Raw genomic sequence first — 17,656 nt, forward strand, 5'->3', positions numbered from 1 at the left:
TCCAGCCTTGGCAGGCCCCTGCCACCTTTGCAGGCCCTGCCCAGGCCAGCTGTGTCGCAGCCTGGGCGTGGCACACCTTGTTGGCCAGGGCCTGTGTTGAGGTGGCTGAGTGTTTCTCTGCAGCGTGCAAAGGAGCCCTGGCATGAACCAGCCTTTGCCGCCAGCTCGTCAAGCCCGTTGGCCTGGAGCTGCTGAGATGCCTGGCTCTGGTACACCGTGTGGGAGCCGGCGGTGGCATGGGGTAGGCACGCAGCAGGTGAGCGCCAGACGCAGTCCCCAGCGGCACAGCCCATTGCCTCACGGCTGGAGTGAGCTCCCAGGGAGCACTGGGTCCCATACCTGCCAGGACTGAGACGGTTGCTTCCACCAGCCCTGCTGCCTGCGCCAGACGCGGGCCGCACATGGCACTGGCTGCAGCCGCCGCTCCTGAGCAGGCGTCTGCGCAGAGCTGATGCTTCCTGTTGGCCCTGTCTGCATGGTGCTGTCGGTTCATGGGCCACCCCAGAGGGGACAACAGATTAATCTCAGCCCGCATCTCTCTCCTCGAGGAAGGCAGGGCCCTTGGGCACTTGCCCTGCCCGGTGCGGGCTCCCTCCTGTCCAGCTGTCAGACAGAGGGGGTGTTCTGGGTGGCAGCTCCAGTGAAGGGGACAGTGTTCACCAATGGCCGCGGATGGAGGGCTGGATTCCCAGCCAGGCTGGGCGCCCGGTGTGGGTCAAGGGTGAGTGTAGCCACCCCCTTGGTCAGTATGTCGCCAGAGTCTCGCGCGCAGTCCCAGGCCAGCTCCCCTCCTGGCCGAGGCTGCCTGTGTCAGGGTCTGATCAGGGCAGGGGTGGCTGGGGCTTGACCCCAGAGGGTCACAGCCAGGGGAGCAGGCATGGGTGAGGTTAGGGAGCAGTTGGGATCAGGGGCAGGTGGGTTGGGGACTGAGGTCTGTAAGGGGTGGAGACGTGAGGGCCTCTGCAGGACATGGTAGGAAATCTGGTGGTTACACCAGATGACAAAGCTAACCTGTTTAACAATTTCTTTGCCTCCATTTTTCTGAGAAGGGACCGGGTCACCCCCCGCCCCCGGGATCCCTGACGGACCCAGGCAAGGCGCAGCCAGCCCCGGGGGAGGAGAGGACCTAGTCAGGGAACTTCTGGAGGGACAGGTCATGTTCAAATCAGCAGGTCCTGACGATCTCCGCCCCAGGGTGCTGAGGGAGTTAGCAGAGGTCATTGTGGGACCCCGTCGCGGCTTTATGAGCACTCGTGGTGCTCTGGCGAGGTGCCGGAGGACTGGAAAAGGGCCAATGTGGTCCCCATTTTCAAAAAAGGGAGGAAGGAGGACCAGGAAACTACAGGCCCGTTAGTTTTACCTCAGTCCTGGGGAAGCTCTTTGAGAAAATTATCGAGGAGCACATCTGTGAGGGGCAGCAGGGGAGGTCATGCTTAGGGGCAACCAACACGGGTTCATTAGGGGCAGGTCCTGTCAGACCAACCTGGTGGCCTTCTACGACCAGGCCACAACATCTGTAGACACGGGTGTCGCGGTGGACGTAGTCTTTCTGGACTTTAGGAAGACCTTCGACACTGTCTCTCACCCCATTCTGATTAAGAAATTAAGTGACTGTGGTGTCGATGCCTACACAGTCAGATGGGTCACTAACTGGCTGGAGGGCCACATCCAGAGAGTAGTGGTGGACGGGTCTTTTTTGACCTGGAGGGATGTGGGCAGTGGGGTCCCCAGGGCTCGGTCCTTGGGCCCGTGCTGTTCAACATCTTCATCAGCGACTTGGACGAGGGGGTAAAAAGCACCCTGTTCAAATTCACGGATGACACTAAGAGGTGGGGAGAAGTGGGCAGGAGGAGAGGGACAGACTGCAACTAGATCTGGGCAGGATACAGGGGTGGGCGGATGAGAACAGGATGGGTTTCAACACTGACAAGTGCAAGGTGCTGCACCTGGGGAGGAAGAACCAGCAGCAGACCTACAGGCTGGGGAACTCCCTTCTCGTCAGGGCAGAGGCAGAAAAGGATCTTGGAGTCATTAACGATTCCAAAATGAACGTGGGCCGGCAGTGTGGGGACGCGGTCAGGAAGGCTAACCGCACCTTGTCGTGCATCCACAGGTGCATCTCGAGCAGGTCCAAGGAGGTGATCCTCCCCCTCTGTGTGACACTGGTCAGGCCGCAGGTGGAGTACTGTGTCCAGTTCTGGGCGCTGCACTTCAGGAGGGATGTGGACAGCATGGAGAGGGTCCAGAGGAGGCCACCCACATGGTCAGGGGCAGCAGGGCAGGCCCTACGAGGAGAGGCGACGGGACCTGAACCTGCTCAGCCTCCACAAGAGAAGGCTGAGAGGGGATTTGGTGGCCGTCTACAAACTGGCCAAGGGGGACCAGCAGGCATTGGGGGAGTCCCTGCTCCCCTGAGCACTACTGGGAGTAACAAGGAATAATGGCCATAAGTTGACGGAGAGTAGATTCAGACTAGACATCAGGAAGCGCTGCTTCACAGTCAGGGTGGCTAGGATCTGGAACCAACTTCCAAGGGAAGTGGTGCTGGCTTCTACCCTGGGGGTCTTCAAAAGGAGGCTAGATAATCACCTAGCCGGGGTCGTTTGACCCCCAGCATCCTTTCCTGCCTATGGCAGGGGGTTGGACTTGATGATCTACTTAGGTCCCTTCTGACCCGACCAACTATGAAACTATGAAACTATGTGAGCAGCCTCACGGTGGAGCCATGAGCTGAGGCAGGGAGCGGGTGAAACAATTATCCAGTCAGGATCCCTGGCCAGGTGGTCTGGAGCTAGGTCAGACACAGGCATGGGCAAACTGGGCGGCTGCCCAGGGCCCGGACAGAAAGAGGGTCTGAAAATGGTGAAAATAATTATTATTATCATTATATCTGGTGAAGTGGGGCCCTACACTAAAAGTTTGCCCAGGGCCACCGGGAGTCTAGGTATGGTGCTGGTCTGGAGCAGATAGCTGTAGCTGTGCCAGGGCTTGGGGGTGGCTAATCTGAGCCATGAGCCAGGCTCTCTCCCAGGAGACAGAGGTCTGGGCTGGCACCAGGAGCAAGGGGGAGCAGGTGCCAGGGATCCCAGAGCAAATGGGCTGGCCGGCAGGAAGGAGCTCAGGGCTGGGCCAAGTCCTCTGTCCTGCTGGGCATTGACAGGGCGGCTGCTGGCATGCCGGCAGCCAGGCCTGGGCAGGCCACTGGGGAAGCTGGGGGTCATTAGGCTGCTGGCAGACAGGCCACTTGGGCTGGTGGGGGAAAGTGGAGCTGTGGGCTGCCCTGGTTCCTGACAGCCAGGCTCTGCCCAGCCCTGGGAGCCCATGGTGGGTCCACAGGCCAGGCCTCCTGAGGTGCCTGCTGCCTAGTGGTGTCCTCACTTGGCGGGGCTCTGCAGTTGGGCAGGGTGGGTCCGGGGCTGTGGGAGGCAGCACTGTGGCTAGTACTGTCCTCCGTGCACCTGTGCTGGCCTGGCTGGGGCAGCCCCGTGCAATGGGCACGTGGCCATGGCCAGGAGCCCCTGCTGTGCAGAGCTGCAGCAAGGTGCCCTCAGAAAGAAAGCCCGGGGAGGAGGGGCAGTTCTCAGAGGCCAGGGGGGAGTGCTGAGAGATGGCCCAGGACACAGACAAAGGTTTCTTATAAATTTATTACATAATAATAATCATAATAATATACTATAAGAAACATAGATCTCTGTGGGGTGTGTGTATCACAACGTCACAGGGAGGGAGAGCCGTGGGCCACACCTCCATGACTCTGGAGAAGGAGGAATCTCCTCAGAAAATCCGTACAAAATCAGGTGTGACGTCAAACGGACCCTGTAACATTTAAAAAACAAAAACAAAAAAAAAAACAAAAAAAGAACCGAACCAAAAACCCACAGGTGAGTTAATCTACGTGAGCAACAGGGACATGAGTGCGAGACGTGCGTGCATGTGTGTGTGTGTATGTGTGTGTGTGTGTGTGAGAGAGAGAGAGAGAGAGAGAGAGAGAGTTGTGTGTGTGTGTGTGTGTGCGCGCGTGTGTGTGTGTGCATATGTAAGTGTGTGTATGTTCATGACTGAAAAATTAAAACACGCTTTGCTTCTGTTTCCAAACGGCTGTAGCTGGAAAAGCCTTTCACAATCAGGAGCAAAGTGTTGCGAGTTTTGTTCTGTTCTTGTTTTTAACATCTAGAAATTCTTTGAAGAACAAAGGATGTACGAACTTAGGCTGGACAAAAAAATTATCAACAACTTAAAAAAAAAATTCAAAACAAAAAAAGTCTGTACCCATTTTTACAGAAGAAAACCAGCGTCGTTGAGAAATCACAGTAACCTCAGCACGCGGCAGGTCCCAACGGGAGCAGGGGTTCCTGGCGGGTGGGGTGTGGCTGTTCTCTGAATGGACCTTGCGCTAAGGTGTTGTTTTGGGTTCCTTTCCTGCATTACTCTGCCTTCTCCTAAATGGCTTTTCAGAATGAAATGTTCCATTTGTCTGGAGATGTTTGGAACGGAGATGCCAATGCAAGGAGAATAGATACGGAGTCAGAAAAGAGCTATCTACACATGGGGAAAAGAAAAAACCCTCTGCTTTAGCTGAAAAACGAAAAGTAGCAGCAGCTACAGTAACGGGAACGTGACATTTCCGTCTCAGTGAGACTAGGAATGATCCTGGGACCAGACTGCGGGGCCAGCAGGGCTGTGTGCAGCCTGCTCCCGGAAAGGTCCTGGAGTGGACGCGGATGGGTGTGAACAGTGCAAGAGAAGTTCTCCACCGCCAGTCACACACACACGGGGATCTCGGGACCTAAGCCCTAGGCATGTTGCGGAGCATGGTATGCGACTCCCCCGGAAGTCAATGAGTCCGTGAAGCAGCAAGTCTTCTATACTGAACTGGGAGCGCACCCGCCTGTTGCTGGACAGGCCAGGTGGGGGCAGAGGTCCCCACAGCCCGGCTCTCCCCAGAACTGGCTGGAACCCGGGGTGTCTCAATGGATACAGAATGGGATTCTGTCATCTGGAGACAGGAAGCAACAAGCAGAGCTGCTGGACTGGCCTCAGCCCGGCACTTCTGCAGCTTCCTTTGGACAGCAGAGCAATCTCCAGAGACATGCAGGAGCTGGGAGCTGGCAAGCCCCCATCTTTGTGCTGGGGCTGCGGCCACCCCGCCATGTCAATGCCCAGCTGTGGGGACGTGGCATCCCCAGAGCTCTGTGGGGCAAGGCCATTCCCCCCAGGGCCTGCTGACATGGTGCCAGGCGGTACAGGGCCTGGGAGCTGTGTCAGCCACACTAGTGTGGGGCTCGGCCCACCCGGTGCCTCTGCCTCTTGGCAGGGCGGGGTGGCTGGGGAGCACCATGCTGGCACAGCTACGCCGCGCCAGCCCATGCCACACCAGCCGGGCATCCGCTCAGCTCAGCTCAGACCAGCCGTGCCTGCAGTGCCGTCTCCTGTCTTCACGCTGACTCCTGCCCTGTGTTGTGGGATGGGGAGCGGGAAGGAGCCACAGCACAGATGCAAGCTGTCCTGGGAGGGGTGACATGGAGAAGCCGTGCTGATGGGCCATGCTGTGTGTTGTGACTGGGCAGAGAGAAGACCAGGGGCCAGGGAGCCACCTGGGGACTAGAGCCAGAGGGAGAGACCACGGTTGGAAGGCACCTTTTTTTGGGTTATACCTGACTGGGATGAGCCGTGGTGGCCCTGGGACTGATGGCGCCAGAGGCCTCAGTCTCACACCAAGGGCCACTCAGTGTTTTCAACACAGGTACGGCTGCAGCTGCTTGGCCGGGTGGAAGCTGCGGTGCACCCTGCGGGTGCCCGGGACGGCCCTTCTCTGCAATCAGCAGCACACACCATTTCTAGCCCTCTTAAGGAGGTGCAGCTCCATGGGGGAGCAGGTGGGGCTCTTCAGAAATGGGAAGAGGGCGTCCAGCATCCCCGGTCCCAGACCGAACTTCCTGCAGACACGGTGAGGTCTGCAGTCTTCGAGCCTCCTTGAGCCGGAGGCAGGTGCAGGTGGGTCTCATCAGATTGCCCCAAAACAGCTGCAGAAGGGACAGAGACCAAGGGTTCACCGAGCATGAGCTGGGAACCAACCTGCACTCAGGATAACACCAGGTGCGCTTCCACCCTGGGACAGCCTCCCCCAGGCTGAGCCGGGCCCATGGGCTCCCCTCAGGGGCCCCAACAGGACTTGTGAGGGGGCTGGGCTGGTTGGGTGTTAACAGTGGCTTGCTAGGAGCAGTGTCCAGCAGAGCTGGCGGCACTGTGGGGCTTGGGCACCCCCTCCGAGTTATGGACGGGATGGAGATTTGCGGGGCAATGGAGACGGATGTTGGGGGTGTGGTGGGGCTGGTGGTGGGCAGGGCTGAAGGATGAGAGGCTGCTGCATGGCATGTACTGGGCCACAGGGGTGGACTCGATGGGTGGCAGGCGCTCACCCATGGCACAGCGAGGTGTGGCATGAAACATGGGGCATAGAGAAGCAGGGGCCTGCCAGTGATGGGGTGGTAAGGAAAGCCAGAACCAGTCATGGTGAGGCGGCTGTGGCAGGGGCAGGAGGTGTTTGCAGGGCTGTGCTGCTGTGGGTAGGGCCAGGAAGGTGTGCAGGGGCTGGCATGTGCTGAGCAGAGGGCAACGTGCATGTGCTGCTGGCCAGGCACAGGGAACATGGTGCAGGGCAATGGACAAGGGCAGGAGGTGGTGGCAGGGAGCTGTGTGTCCTCTGCTACCTGCTACCCAAGAGCATGCGCCCAGGTGCGGCAGAACGCTTAGCCCAGTGCATGGTGGGATCACGCTGTCTGGAAAGGGACTGTCTGCCACAGCCACGAGCATGGGCAGGGATGGGACTTGGTGATGCACGAGGCCTTGCCTCTGTTGCAGGGCTTTGGCTATAGGGGATCTGAATGTGCCAATGGGTGCAGGCATGATCACAGGGCATGAGGCAGCATTGCTGGCATGGGCTGCAGTGTGGAATGATTAGTTCCAGGCTTGCAGTGGGTCAGCGCTGCAGGGTGTCAGTGCTGTGCTAGGACCAAGCGTGCTAGATGCTGGCCAAGGCATCACTAGGCAATGGGAAGGTGGGGTGTGTATGTTGGGTACGCACGGCCAGGCTGTGTTCAGGGCTGCCATGTGCAGGGTGCATGATGAGTACATGCAGAGTGATGTGAGTGTGGTATGGTGCGTGAGCTGGTGTTGGGGTTGGATGTGGCATAATAGATGTGGGGGGTGGGAGAGGGGGCATGTGTGGGAAGGCAGGTTGGGTACGGAGGGATGGTGTGCAGGGGAGGGCTTAACCATTGGGTTGAGGACAGGGATGTGGGAGAAGGAAGGTGAGCTGGGCTCATGGCATCGCGGTTATCTGGGCCCCTGGTTCAGAGGCTGGATGTTGGGCATGGGATGGGCTGCTGGGTGCTGGGCTGGGGCACAGGCCGTGATGTGGGTCTGGCAGCATGGGGTGATATGAAAGCAATGGCTGCTGTTGAGGCTGTGGCTGCGTGTGGGAGGGTTTCAGGCGAGACTTCAGGCTGCCTCGTGGCGAGAGCGGGTGTCTTGTTCTCAGGCCAAGGGGGCACTGAGGCACCAGCCTCTCCCCTTCCTCATAGCCCTGCCGCAAGCCGTGAGCTCTGGGTTGCTGCTGAGGAGAGGAAAGGGGCAGGACCACACTGGGAGGCAGAGTCTAGGGCACTCTGGGCAGGGCTGCCCAGGCCAAGTCTTCCCCACCTTGTGCCAGGAGTCAGCTCGGGACACGAGACAGCACTGCAGAGCGTGGCCCAGGCCTGCCTGGGGGTCGGGGAGGCTGCAGAGCCCAGCACGTGGCCTGGGACTTTTCACCAGCTGACGTGTCAAGGTCAGAGATGAGTGAGGATCGGAGTGGAGCTTCCCTGTCCTTCCCTCTAGCACCACAAGAGTTAATGCCTTCACCGGGGGCCTCAGCTGTCTGGGACCCCTGGTCACCAAGCTGCTCCCCTCGGAGCGGGCAGGGCTGAGCCCTGCTGCACCCAGAGCCGAGGCACCTAGCTAGGATGGTGATGGGCCGGGGAGTGCCAGACCAAGGCAAGGTCCCTGGATCATGGCGCTCCCAGGCAAGACTGGGTGCCTTTGGCACGAGGCCCTGCAGGACACCGCAGCCCTGCTCACATCCTTCCTCTGCAACTACCCCTGGGAGAAAGCTCTTCTGAGTGATGGAGGAAGGGCATGGGGCAGACCTGAGGCCTGACACAACTTAGGTCATCACGTCTGGAAGGGAGAAGCATGAGCCTAAGCTCCAGCCATGGGTCTCCCCAGCTCTGCCCAGACCCTCCAGGCCCTGCTCAGCACCACAGAGCAAGGGACGTTTCTTCTTGCAGCATCTGCCCCTGTGATGCCTGCCCCGAGGGCTCTGAGGGCAGGAAAACAGCTTCACTGGTGCCAGGGCCATGCCAAGCTGCTCCTGGTGGCACAGCCCCCAAGCCACACTTGGCTAGGCCCCTCACCAAAGCTGTTCCTCCCCACTGCTCCTCCTCCCCTGCAGGGCCTCTGCCTATCCCAGGGCTGGGGTCTCAGAGCAAAACTCCAGCTCAGGGGCAGAATCTGGAGCCAGGCTCCTTTCCTGCCCCATGACTGCCTCTGCCCTGGAAAGCCCTGCTCAGCCCCCTCCTTGCCTTGCCCTGACACACAGGCGCTCACGGGAGCAGCCCAGGCTGCGCCGTGGCCTGGTCCCACTCTTCTAGCAAGGTCTCCCCAGCACTTAGACGTCTACAGCGCAGTTTAAGTGCTCGGTGTCACAATGATGGCTCTTACTCCCAGGACTGCAGGCAGAAGACCTGAAGCGGTGGGAGCCCCGTGCCTGCCAGAGGCGTGGGGCCTGTGGTGCCGTGGAAGCGTGCCAGCTCCGCACCTCTGCCTGGGGGTGGAAGACTTGGTGTGTCCCAAAAACCAAGCTTGATTCTGTGTTTCTAAATCTTTAAAATCCAGAGTGTCTGGAAGGAGCTGTCGGGTTTTTTTGTAAAAAAGACTTTAACATTCATTCAGTCAGTCACTTAAAAAGGCCCGGGAGTCGTGAGCATCCCGGGAGCGGGGGCATGGAGACCCCCACCCAGCCGCATCGCAAGGAGTCTAGAGTTACATAGGTTTAGTAAAATTATAACAAAATCAGGTGGCTATAGCTATAGATATAGATATATAGATATTTGTTCTCTTCTCTTTTCAAATATATAGCTGATTAAAAAGATGCAAAATAAGGATGACTAGGACGGAGTGGGAATCCTGTAGTTAGCATCATCTCTTGTTGATCATCAGCTGCTCTACATAAATGCACGGAGATTATATATTACCCATCAATGTGTCCCCCTTAGAAACGACCCCGAACCAAGAGGAAATAACACCCCGTTCCCCCACCCCCCAAACGTTGGCAAAGCATTTCTGCTGGATTCCCCGCCAGGCTCCCTCCGACATCCCCCAAACATGCTTCTATCCATGCGGTTTCAGTCCCTCTCACCAGGGCAATAGGGCAAAGGAACACAGAGTCCAAAGGCTGGTCTCTCGCACCAGGGTCATCACAGTCTTCTTGCTGTCATGGCAATAGGTTTCCTCCTCTCTGGGGCTGGATGGGCGCGGGTGGTCACTCCAGGGAGGCGCAGCTATGGGCAGGGAGGGAGCAGGCTAGATGTCTCTCTGCTGCATGGCTCATCCTCAACCAGTAGCTTAGGCATTCACCCAGAATGGCCCTTTTGCTGCCAATTCCACTGGGCCTTTGAGCTGGAGCCCTTCCTCCTGTTGTGTGCTTGCTGCTGTGCTTCCCAGGCCTGCCAGGTGCCCCGAACCCTGCCTGTCCTGGCAGGTGGCCTCTGGGCCACATGCTGCCTGCCTCGCACCACTCTTCGGCTCCTGCTATGCTCCAGGTGGTCAGGGCCTGCCCTGCTGCCGCCTTCCCAGTCTTACCAGTGCCAGCACTGTGCATTCCTCTTTCCACAGCTGCGCTTTCCAGCCTGCCCTCCTGCCCCTGGGAGCAGCCTGCACTCAGCCTCCGCGCACCTCTGACCCAGCAAGCCGTGCGCCAGCCACACCAGGGAGGGCTGACCTGGCAGTGCACACGGTGCCTGGCCCAGAGCCCAGGACCTTGATTGATGCCCATCAGCTCAGACCATGGCTTGAAGTGACCAGCACTGTGTGGTGAAGCCCCCTCCATGGTGCGCCCCAGGACCTGGGCTGGGCTGTCTCCTGATCTGCACCAGCGATGCTGGCCCTCCTGTCCCTGCTCCACACAGGCAAACCAGGCTCCACTGCGTGGCCCAGACCCCAAGACAGGGGCTTGGGCCTGACCAGGCACGGTGCCTCGACCCCGCCGGCCAGCCAGCAGCGACGTGCCTTGGGAACGGCGCCGAGCGATGTACAGGGCGGACTCTGAGGAACGGAGACGAGCGCGTCATGCAACATTCCTGTTCCCGGAGGCGGCGGCGCTCTGGTGCAGGGCGCGTGGGTCGGGCTCTGCGCGCGAGTGCAAGCAGGAGCAGGGGCTCCGCGGCTCCTCGCCCTTCAGTGCAGTGGTCAGAATAGAAAGAATCCAATTGGGTTTTGTTTATTAGCCTGGTAGAAATGCCCCCTCCCCGTCCAGTGGCTCTGGAAGAGGCCAGCACTGCCTAGGATGGTCAGCTGTCGACCAGCTGCTTGAGTGCCCGCTCAATGTTCATGCGGTGCCCCACCCGTGTGACCCCTAACTCCACGAAGTCCTCCTTGGTGAGGGCAGGCAGGTGTGTGCCCTCGATCTCATTGTCCTCAAACTTGTCTCGGTGCTCCACCAGGTTGATGCTTTCCAGCCAGTCCCCTACATCATACTTGTTCCACAGGTGCAGGGGTTTCTGCATGAAGGGCCGTGGTGGGTGGAGCGTGTGCAGGGGTGGCCCAGGAGAGGGTGAGGGGGACGGGGACCGGCTCCGGGCACTCACGCTGCGCACTACGAAGCGCACCTCCTTGGGCTCATGTGGGATGGAGAGGCTGGAAGATTTGAGAATGGTGGGGGGGGTCAGGCCGTAGGGCCGCACGGTGCTGAGAGGCTCTGTCCGATCCAGGGCGGGCTTCACTGGGCTGGGAGTACGTCGGGTGACGGGGTAGCGGCTGCCGGGTCGAACCGTGTAGGTGGTTCCGGAGCTCCGCTGGGAAATGGTGCTGAGTTCTCCTAAACTACTGAAAAGTCTGTGGAGTAAGAGATGCAGAGAGAGAGAGAGAGAGAGAGAGAGAGAGAGAGAGAGAGAGCAAAGGGCAGGGGTGAGGCGGAGATCCCCAGACACGAGAGCACACAGATACGCTGTACACGAGGGGCAGCAGGGCTGGAGCGCGGGGCCAGCCTGAGACAGGGAGGGACTGTGGTGCAGTCAGCCTGGCGGGGCAGTGGTGGCAGACGTATGTGCCAGTACCTACAGTCTCTCCACGTGCTGGCCAAGCTTGACCTAGGCGCACTCTGCGGAGACCCCGGGAAGACCTGGCCCTGCTGCTCCCGACACACACACAGCAAAGCACTGCAGGTGGGGACACCGCTGATCTCACCTGCCTTCGACTGAATCATGACAGCCTCTCGGGAGTTGTGCCAGAGCCGGTCGAGCCCCGGCACAACTGGCTGCAACCCTTTTAGTTCCACTGGTAGGGATACGTGTTTGCCCTTGAAACTGGGTCCATTCGCTGTCAGCAGGTACAGCACATCTCTGGCCATGCTCTGCCAGTTGAGGGCAGTGCCCCAGTCTGGAGCTAGATGTTCTTGCCCTGAGTACTGGGCGGATGGGAGTGCCGCTGCAGTGCAGCGGGACAGAAGGCAGCAGGGACGGAGCATTGTCATGCGTGAAGGTGACATAGGCAGTGTGACAAGACAGGGCCCTATGTCTGGGGCACCTTGGGGAGGCAGGCACATGCAGGTGGGCATGCGCTGCATGGGAGCTAGCTGACCAGGAGTGCAGCACATGCCAGATCCCTGTGGGCAAGTCCAGCCCATGGGGCAGGGGGCATGATTGGGGTAAGGCCTCTCCCAGAGACTGTGAGGTCTCAAGCTGAGGGCTATGCTGTTGCCACAGCTGAGGCCCCTTCCTTGCTGAACAGGATGTGGCGGCACCTGCGCCAGGCGCTGCACGTGCCTGCCTGTTGCTGGTACCTGTAGGCACGTCGTGCTTTGCCTGCAGGCTGTGCATGCTCTGTGTGTGGGCTCCTGTCTCCGTGTGAACGTCTTGGGCTCCCAGGAAGCACAACAGCAAAGGCTGGCTGGAGAACGGCAAAAGTTTGGTCTCCTCTGGCTGGCAGCAGCTGGAGTTGGGACTAGGCCACATGTTCTTGCCTGGGAAGGGGGCCTGTGGTTTGTTGGTGTTTGAGTGACTCCATGTCGAGACTCTGGCCCTGCCTGCTTGGGTGGGCTGCGTGCAGCAGCCTGCCTCACCACCATGGGCTAGGCATCCTTTGCTGAGGTCTCAGCTCATCAGAAATGAGCTAGAGAAATGCTAGGGAGCCACAGAGCCAATGAGGGGCTCCAAGCCCAAGTGGCTGGTAAATGCCAGCACTTGTGGCCTCTGCCTGGCTGGGGAAGAGTGCTGCATCAGGGGTTACCCATGGGAGCATGAAGTGGTGCATTTAACATCAAACAGAACATTTGCCTCCTTGCTCCTGTTACTAGAGTGCTCTGTCCACTCCGAAGCCAGTGGGCCAGGCCTGGCCCAGGGCACCCTCTGCACTGGCCTGAGCCTTGCAACTCCTCAGCATTTCCTTCTGCTAAGCCCTGCTGCTCCTTCTGGGGGCCAGAGCCCTGGGGGTGTGTAGCACTGATAAAAACCATCCCCAGGATCTCCCTGTATTGTATGAAACGGCAAGGGAGAGGTAGGCAGAGAGACACTGCCCTGCTTCCTATGCTCTCCCACACAGCAGCCTGGTGCTGGCATTGAAGAAGCTGCCTCTCATGGTGTCCAGCTGACTTCACACCTGATGGGCAGAATGGCCTTCCCAACAGCTCTGACTTGCAGACATGAAGTCTTCCTCCCCACAGCCACGAGCTGCCAGGGTCCCAGCATGGTCCTCTCCGGGCTCTTCTGCCTGTGCAGCTGTCTGGCTCTGGGGTTGGACAGTGTGGATACTCACCGGCTTGTGCAACTTGGAGCAGAATGGGGGCATCTTAGTCTGTAACCCTCTGCAAAGCTGTGGTTAATGTGGGTCATGCCCCCACTCCTCCGTGCCCATGACACTTCCCATGGGGCTGTGCCAGCTGGAGTCCCCTGACCCTGTGTCCTCTTGGATCAGAGCTCCCAGAGAACAGGAAGGGACTTCCAAGGTGCCCTGCACAGGAGCGGGGTGTGTTGGTCCTACCTCACCCCAGAGAGGTGCTTTCCTCCAGCCTCTGCTTAGAAACCTACAGGGATGGAGATTCACCACTTCCTTAGGCAGCTTGCTCTACTGTCCGGCTGATTGGACGATATCCATCTACAGCCCACTACTCAGTGGGCACGTCTACATATTGCCATATGGTGATGTACTTCCTTTTGGAAGTACTAAAGCACGGCGCAGCACAGGCAGTTACTGCACTGTGCCAGCGGCGCATGCTTAGATGCTGCTGCTACATCGCCGTGGTGGAGCGCTAGACCCGGGGAGTGCATCACTAACGCAATGTAGCTAGTGATCACGTGCAGACACTGTAGTGCACCATAGGGTGATGTGTAGATGCTCCCAGTGTGCAGGAGCTGTCCTCTGAGACCTGATGTAAACCTGCCTGGCTACAATTTACACCTATTGCCCTGTGTCCTGCCCTGTGGCAAGAGAGAACCATTGTTTTTCCTCTCCTTAATGGGAGCCAGTCTGGCATTTGAAAACTGCTGTTGTGCCCCACTTCTTCTCATCTCCACACACTCACCCTTCCCTCGCACAACTTGCTTTCCACTCCCTTGTCTTCACTGCCGCTCAGCTCTGCACCTTCTCCAGTTTCTCTGCACGTTCCTTCCACTTAATCTACGGGGTGGCAGCTCAGAGTCACAGGACAGTGGGGCTGGCAGGGCCCTTAGGAGGTCACATCTAGTCCAGCCCCTGCTTGAGGCAGGAGCGGCCCTGTCTGAATCAGCCCGGGCGAGTGTTTGTCTCACCAATCCTTAGATCAGCCCTCGCACCACTACGAAGCTCATGGCTGCAAAACACCAAGAATGCCCAAACTGGCCACAGCAGAGCAGGGGGCCGAGGGCACTGGGGAGGGGTGACAGGGCGCTGAGCTGACAGTAACCGGTGAATAAGCCTAGACTCAGCTGCGGACCTGGATGGCGTATACACAGCGACAGTGCCCTGAGAAGGACTGACAACAAAATGCTTGCGGGGGGGCTCTCCTACATTGCGCGCCTGTCCTGCCGCCCGGTGGAGAGACAATTCCATGCAGAGGTGCAGGCTGCGCTACTGGGGGCATTTCTGCTCTTCTCCACCATGGGCCCATGTTGGAGACCTGCTGAAGAGCTAGTTTAAGCCAGGAAGAATGCTTCTTTCTGGTACCAAAACAGGCTGAGTCCAGCATGTCTAGACACAAGGTTGCATTGCCCTGGGGTGTCTGTGGGTGCATATACACTCTCCTTTATTTCATATTTTCATTAGTGACAATGGCACACACAGTAAGCCTCTGCTGATGCACAATATGAAGAGGAGGACTGACCACCGTGCAGGAAGACCTGAGGGATGCTGAGAATGCAAGTGAGCCAGGAGCTTAACAGTGGGGAATGACCAAGGGGGATGATAACCTGGGCAGTCCATCATGGGGACAGCAGAGCCTCCACCATGACCTGGACGTGACAAAGGCAACCGTGGCCCTTGGGGGTATCAGGCAGGAGCCGCAGTGCTACCAGACACAGCGAAGGATCACCACCATTGTTCGGAGCACTGCTAAGACCTCATGCAGAGCAATGCATCCAGTTGGACAGAATGAAAGAATTCAAGGAAGATGAGTTCAAACTGAACAGGTGGGAAGTACAAGGTAACCTAGGGGATAGTGACCATCGATTGATTGAATTCACTATCTGGCAAAGGGTGGGTAAACTAACCAGCAGGGCTGAAGTGCTAGACTTCAGAAAGGCTAACTTCAGTGTGCTTAGGAGATTAGTTAGTGAGGCGTTAAAGCTCAAGAACATTGGCGAAATGGGGGTCCAGGAAGGGTGGTTGTCTTCAAAGGAGCAATCCTATGGGCGCAGAAGGAGACAATCCCATTGCACATAAAAGGGGGCAAAGGGGCCAAGACGCCCTCTTGGCTGAACGGGGAAGTCCAGGAAAGCGTAAGGGCAAAGAAAGAGGTATGCAGGCTGTGGAAACAGGGGGTAGCTCCCTGGCAGGAGGAGTATAACTCCCTAGCTCGCACTTGCAGGGAATCAGTTAGGAAGGCCAAAGCAGGATTAGAATTCAGGCTGGTGACAAAAATTAAGGACAACAAAAAGTCCTTCTTCAGGTATATAGGGAGCAAAAGGAAGGTGCAGGGCAGCACAGGACCCTGCAGGACAAACTAGGGCAATTGGTGACAGAGAGTGGGGACAAAGCTGAGCTCTTCAGTGAGTTCTTTGCATCTGTATGCCTAGACACAGACCAAGACAACTCTCCCAGCTGGATCATACATAGACACAGGAGGGACACCAGCCCAACAACTGTTAGCGCACTTAGTGAAGGGGCACTTGGAGGGGCTGGATGTGTTCAGATCAGCAGGCCCAGATGCACTTCATCCAAGGGTGCTGAAGGACTTGGCCAGTGCCATAGCAAAGCCACTGGCACGGCTGTTTGAGCACTCGTGGTGCTCTGGTCAGGTCCCAGAGGACTGGAAAAGGGCCAATGTGGTCCCTATTTTCAAGCAGGGGAGGAGGGCGGAACCAGGAAACTGTAGGCCAGTCAGTCTCACTTCTATCCTTGGGAAAACTCTGGAAAAAATCATTAGGGATCACATTTGTGGGAGCCCAGCAGAAGAAATAATGCTGAAAGGAAATCAGCACAGGTTTAATGCAGGTAGGTCCTGCCTGACTAACCTTGTTTCTTTTTATGACCAGGTCACAAAATGCTGAGATGCAGGAGTCGAAGTAAATGTCATCTACCTAGGCTTTAAGAAGGACTTTGATACAGTATCTCATTCTGTTCTTGTAAATAAACTGACAGCCTGTGACGTAGATGATTATACGGTCAGGTGGGTGGCAAATTGGCTTAGGGGTTGCACCCAGAGAGTGGTCATGGACCGGTGAATATAGACCTGGAAAGATGTGGGCAGTGGAGTCCTGCAAGGCTCGGTCCGTGAACCAGTGCTATTCAATATCTTCACCAGGACTTGGACGAGGGCGTGGAGAGCACCCTGTCCAAGTTCTCGGATGATACCAAATTATGAGGCAAAGTTAACACACCAGAGGGTAGGGAATGGATCCAGGTGGATCTGGACAGGTTGGAAAAATGGGCAGAATGAGTTCAACAAAGACAAGTGCAAAGTGCTGTGCCTGGGCAAAAAGAGCCACCAACACACTTACAGGCTGGGGGATGACCTTCTCAGCAGCACAGCAGCGGAAAGGGATCTTGAAGTCATTATTGACTCCAAGACGAACGTGAGTTGTTAATGTGACAAAGCGCTCAACAAGGCTAACTGCACTTTATCATGCACTGTCCGGTGCATCACGAACAGGTCTGGGGAGGTGATGCTTCCCCTCTATGTAGCACGGGTCAGGCCACAGTTGGAGTACAGCATCTAGTTTTGGGGGCCGCACTTCAAGAGAGATGCGGAGAATCTTGAGAGGGTTCAGAGAAGGCCACCCGTGTGGTTAGAGGCCTGCAGGCAAGGCCCTACGAGGAGAGACTGAGGGACCTAGGTCTCTTCAGCCTTCACAAGAAAAATCTGAGAGGTGATCTTGTGGCTGCCTATAAATCCATCAGGGGAGGGCAGCTGGGAATAGGAGATGCTCTGTTTACTAGGGCACCCCCTGGAGTAACTAGGAACAATGGCCACAAATTGATGGAAGGCAGATTTAGGTTGGACATTACAAAGAACTTCTTCACAGTAAGGGTTGCCAGAATCTGGAATGGGCTCCCAAGGGAGGTGGTGTTCTCCCTCCCCTTGGGGTCTTCAAGAGCAGACTGGACAAGCATCTAGCTGGGGTCATCTGACCCCTGCACTCTTTCCAGCCCAGGGCAGGTGGACAGACTGGATGACCTACTGAGGTCCCTTCTGACCCGAACATCTATGAAGCTATTAAGTAGGACTACTACGATGATTAGGGGAATAGAAGGCTGACTCCTTATGAAAACAAGGGAAAGAGAGGCGCTTTTTAAGGTAAAAGACAGCATTGGCATAAAAGCACATTGGGATAAATTGGCTAAATTTAGGCTAGAAATGAGAAGAAGGATTCTAACCATCATGGGGTGAAGTTCTGGACCAGTCCTCCAAGAGGAGGAAGACTGGACAGAAGCAGGACACTGGCTGCCGTGGTTGCCCTGCTTTACCAGCGGCAGGTTAGGGTGTTAGGTCTGTGCTAAGTCCGGGCGGCAGTACTGTCACGTAGAGTTTAGATCATGGATTCTCTAGGATGGTTTGAAGGGGGATGGTCCTGCCTAGGGTGGGAGTTGGACTGGGTGGCCTCAGGAGGTCCTTTCTGGACCTGCTTCTCTATGATCCTATGATGAGTAGTGGGGGCCAGGTACCTAATAGGCTTGAAGGTAAAGCATAATCCATCTGAAGCACAATTTT

General features: G+C 57.3%; 1 protein-coding gene across 3 annotated transcripts in view; it reads right to left on the reverse strand.

Annotated features, from left to right (window-relative positions):
• Positions 1-3,626: 3,626 nt before the first annotated feature.
• The window catches only part of SHANK3 (SH3 and multiple ankyrin repeat domains 3), a 534,820-nt gene continuing 520,790 nt past the window's right edge, over positions 3,627-17,656 (reverse strand). For all 3 annotated transcript variants that reach the window (XM_059725576.1, XM_059725575.1, XM_059725577.1), the window contains one exon: positions 3,627-11,151. In XM_059725576.1, the coding sequence (XP_059581559.1) occupies positions 10,608-11,151 (544 nt within the window). In that variant the 3' untranslated portion in view covers positions 3,627-10,607. The remainder of the gene's footprint in view (positions 11,152-17,656) is intronic.

Source organism: Alligator mississippiensis, chromosome 4 (assembly GCF_030867095.1).
Source record: "Alligator mississippiensis isolate rAllMis1 chromosome 4, rAllMis1, whole genome shotgun sequence".
Taxonomy (NCBI): domain Eukaryota; kingdom Metazoa; phylum Chordata; order Crocodylia; family Alligatoridae; genus Alligator; species Alligator mississippiensis.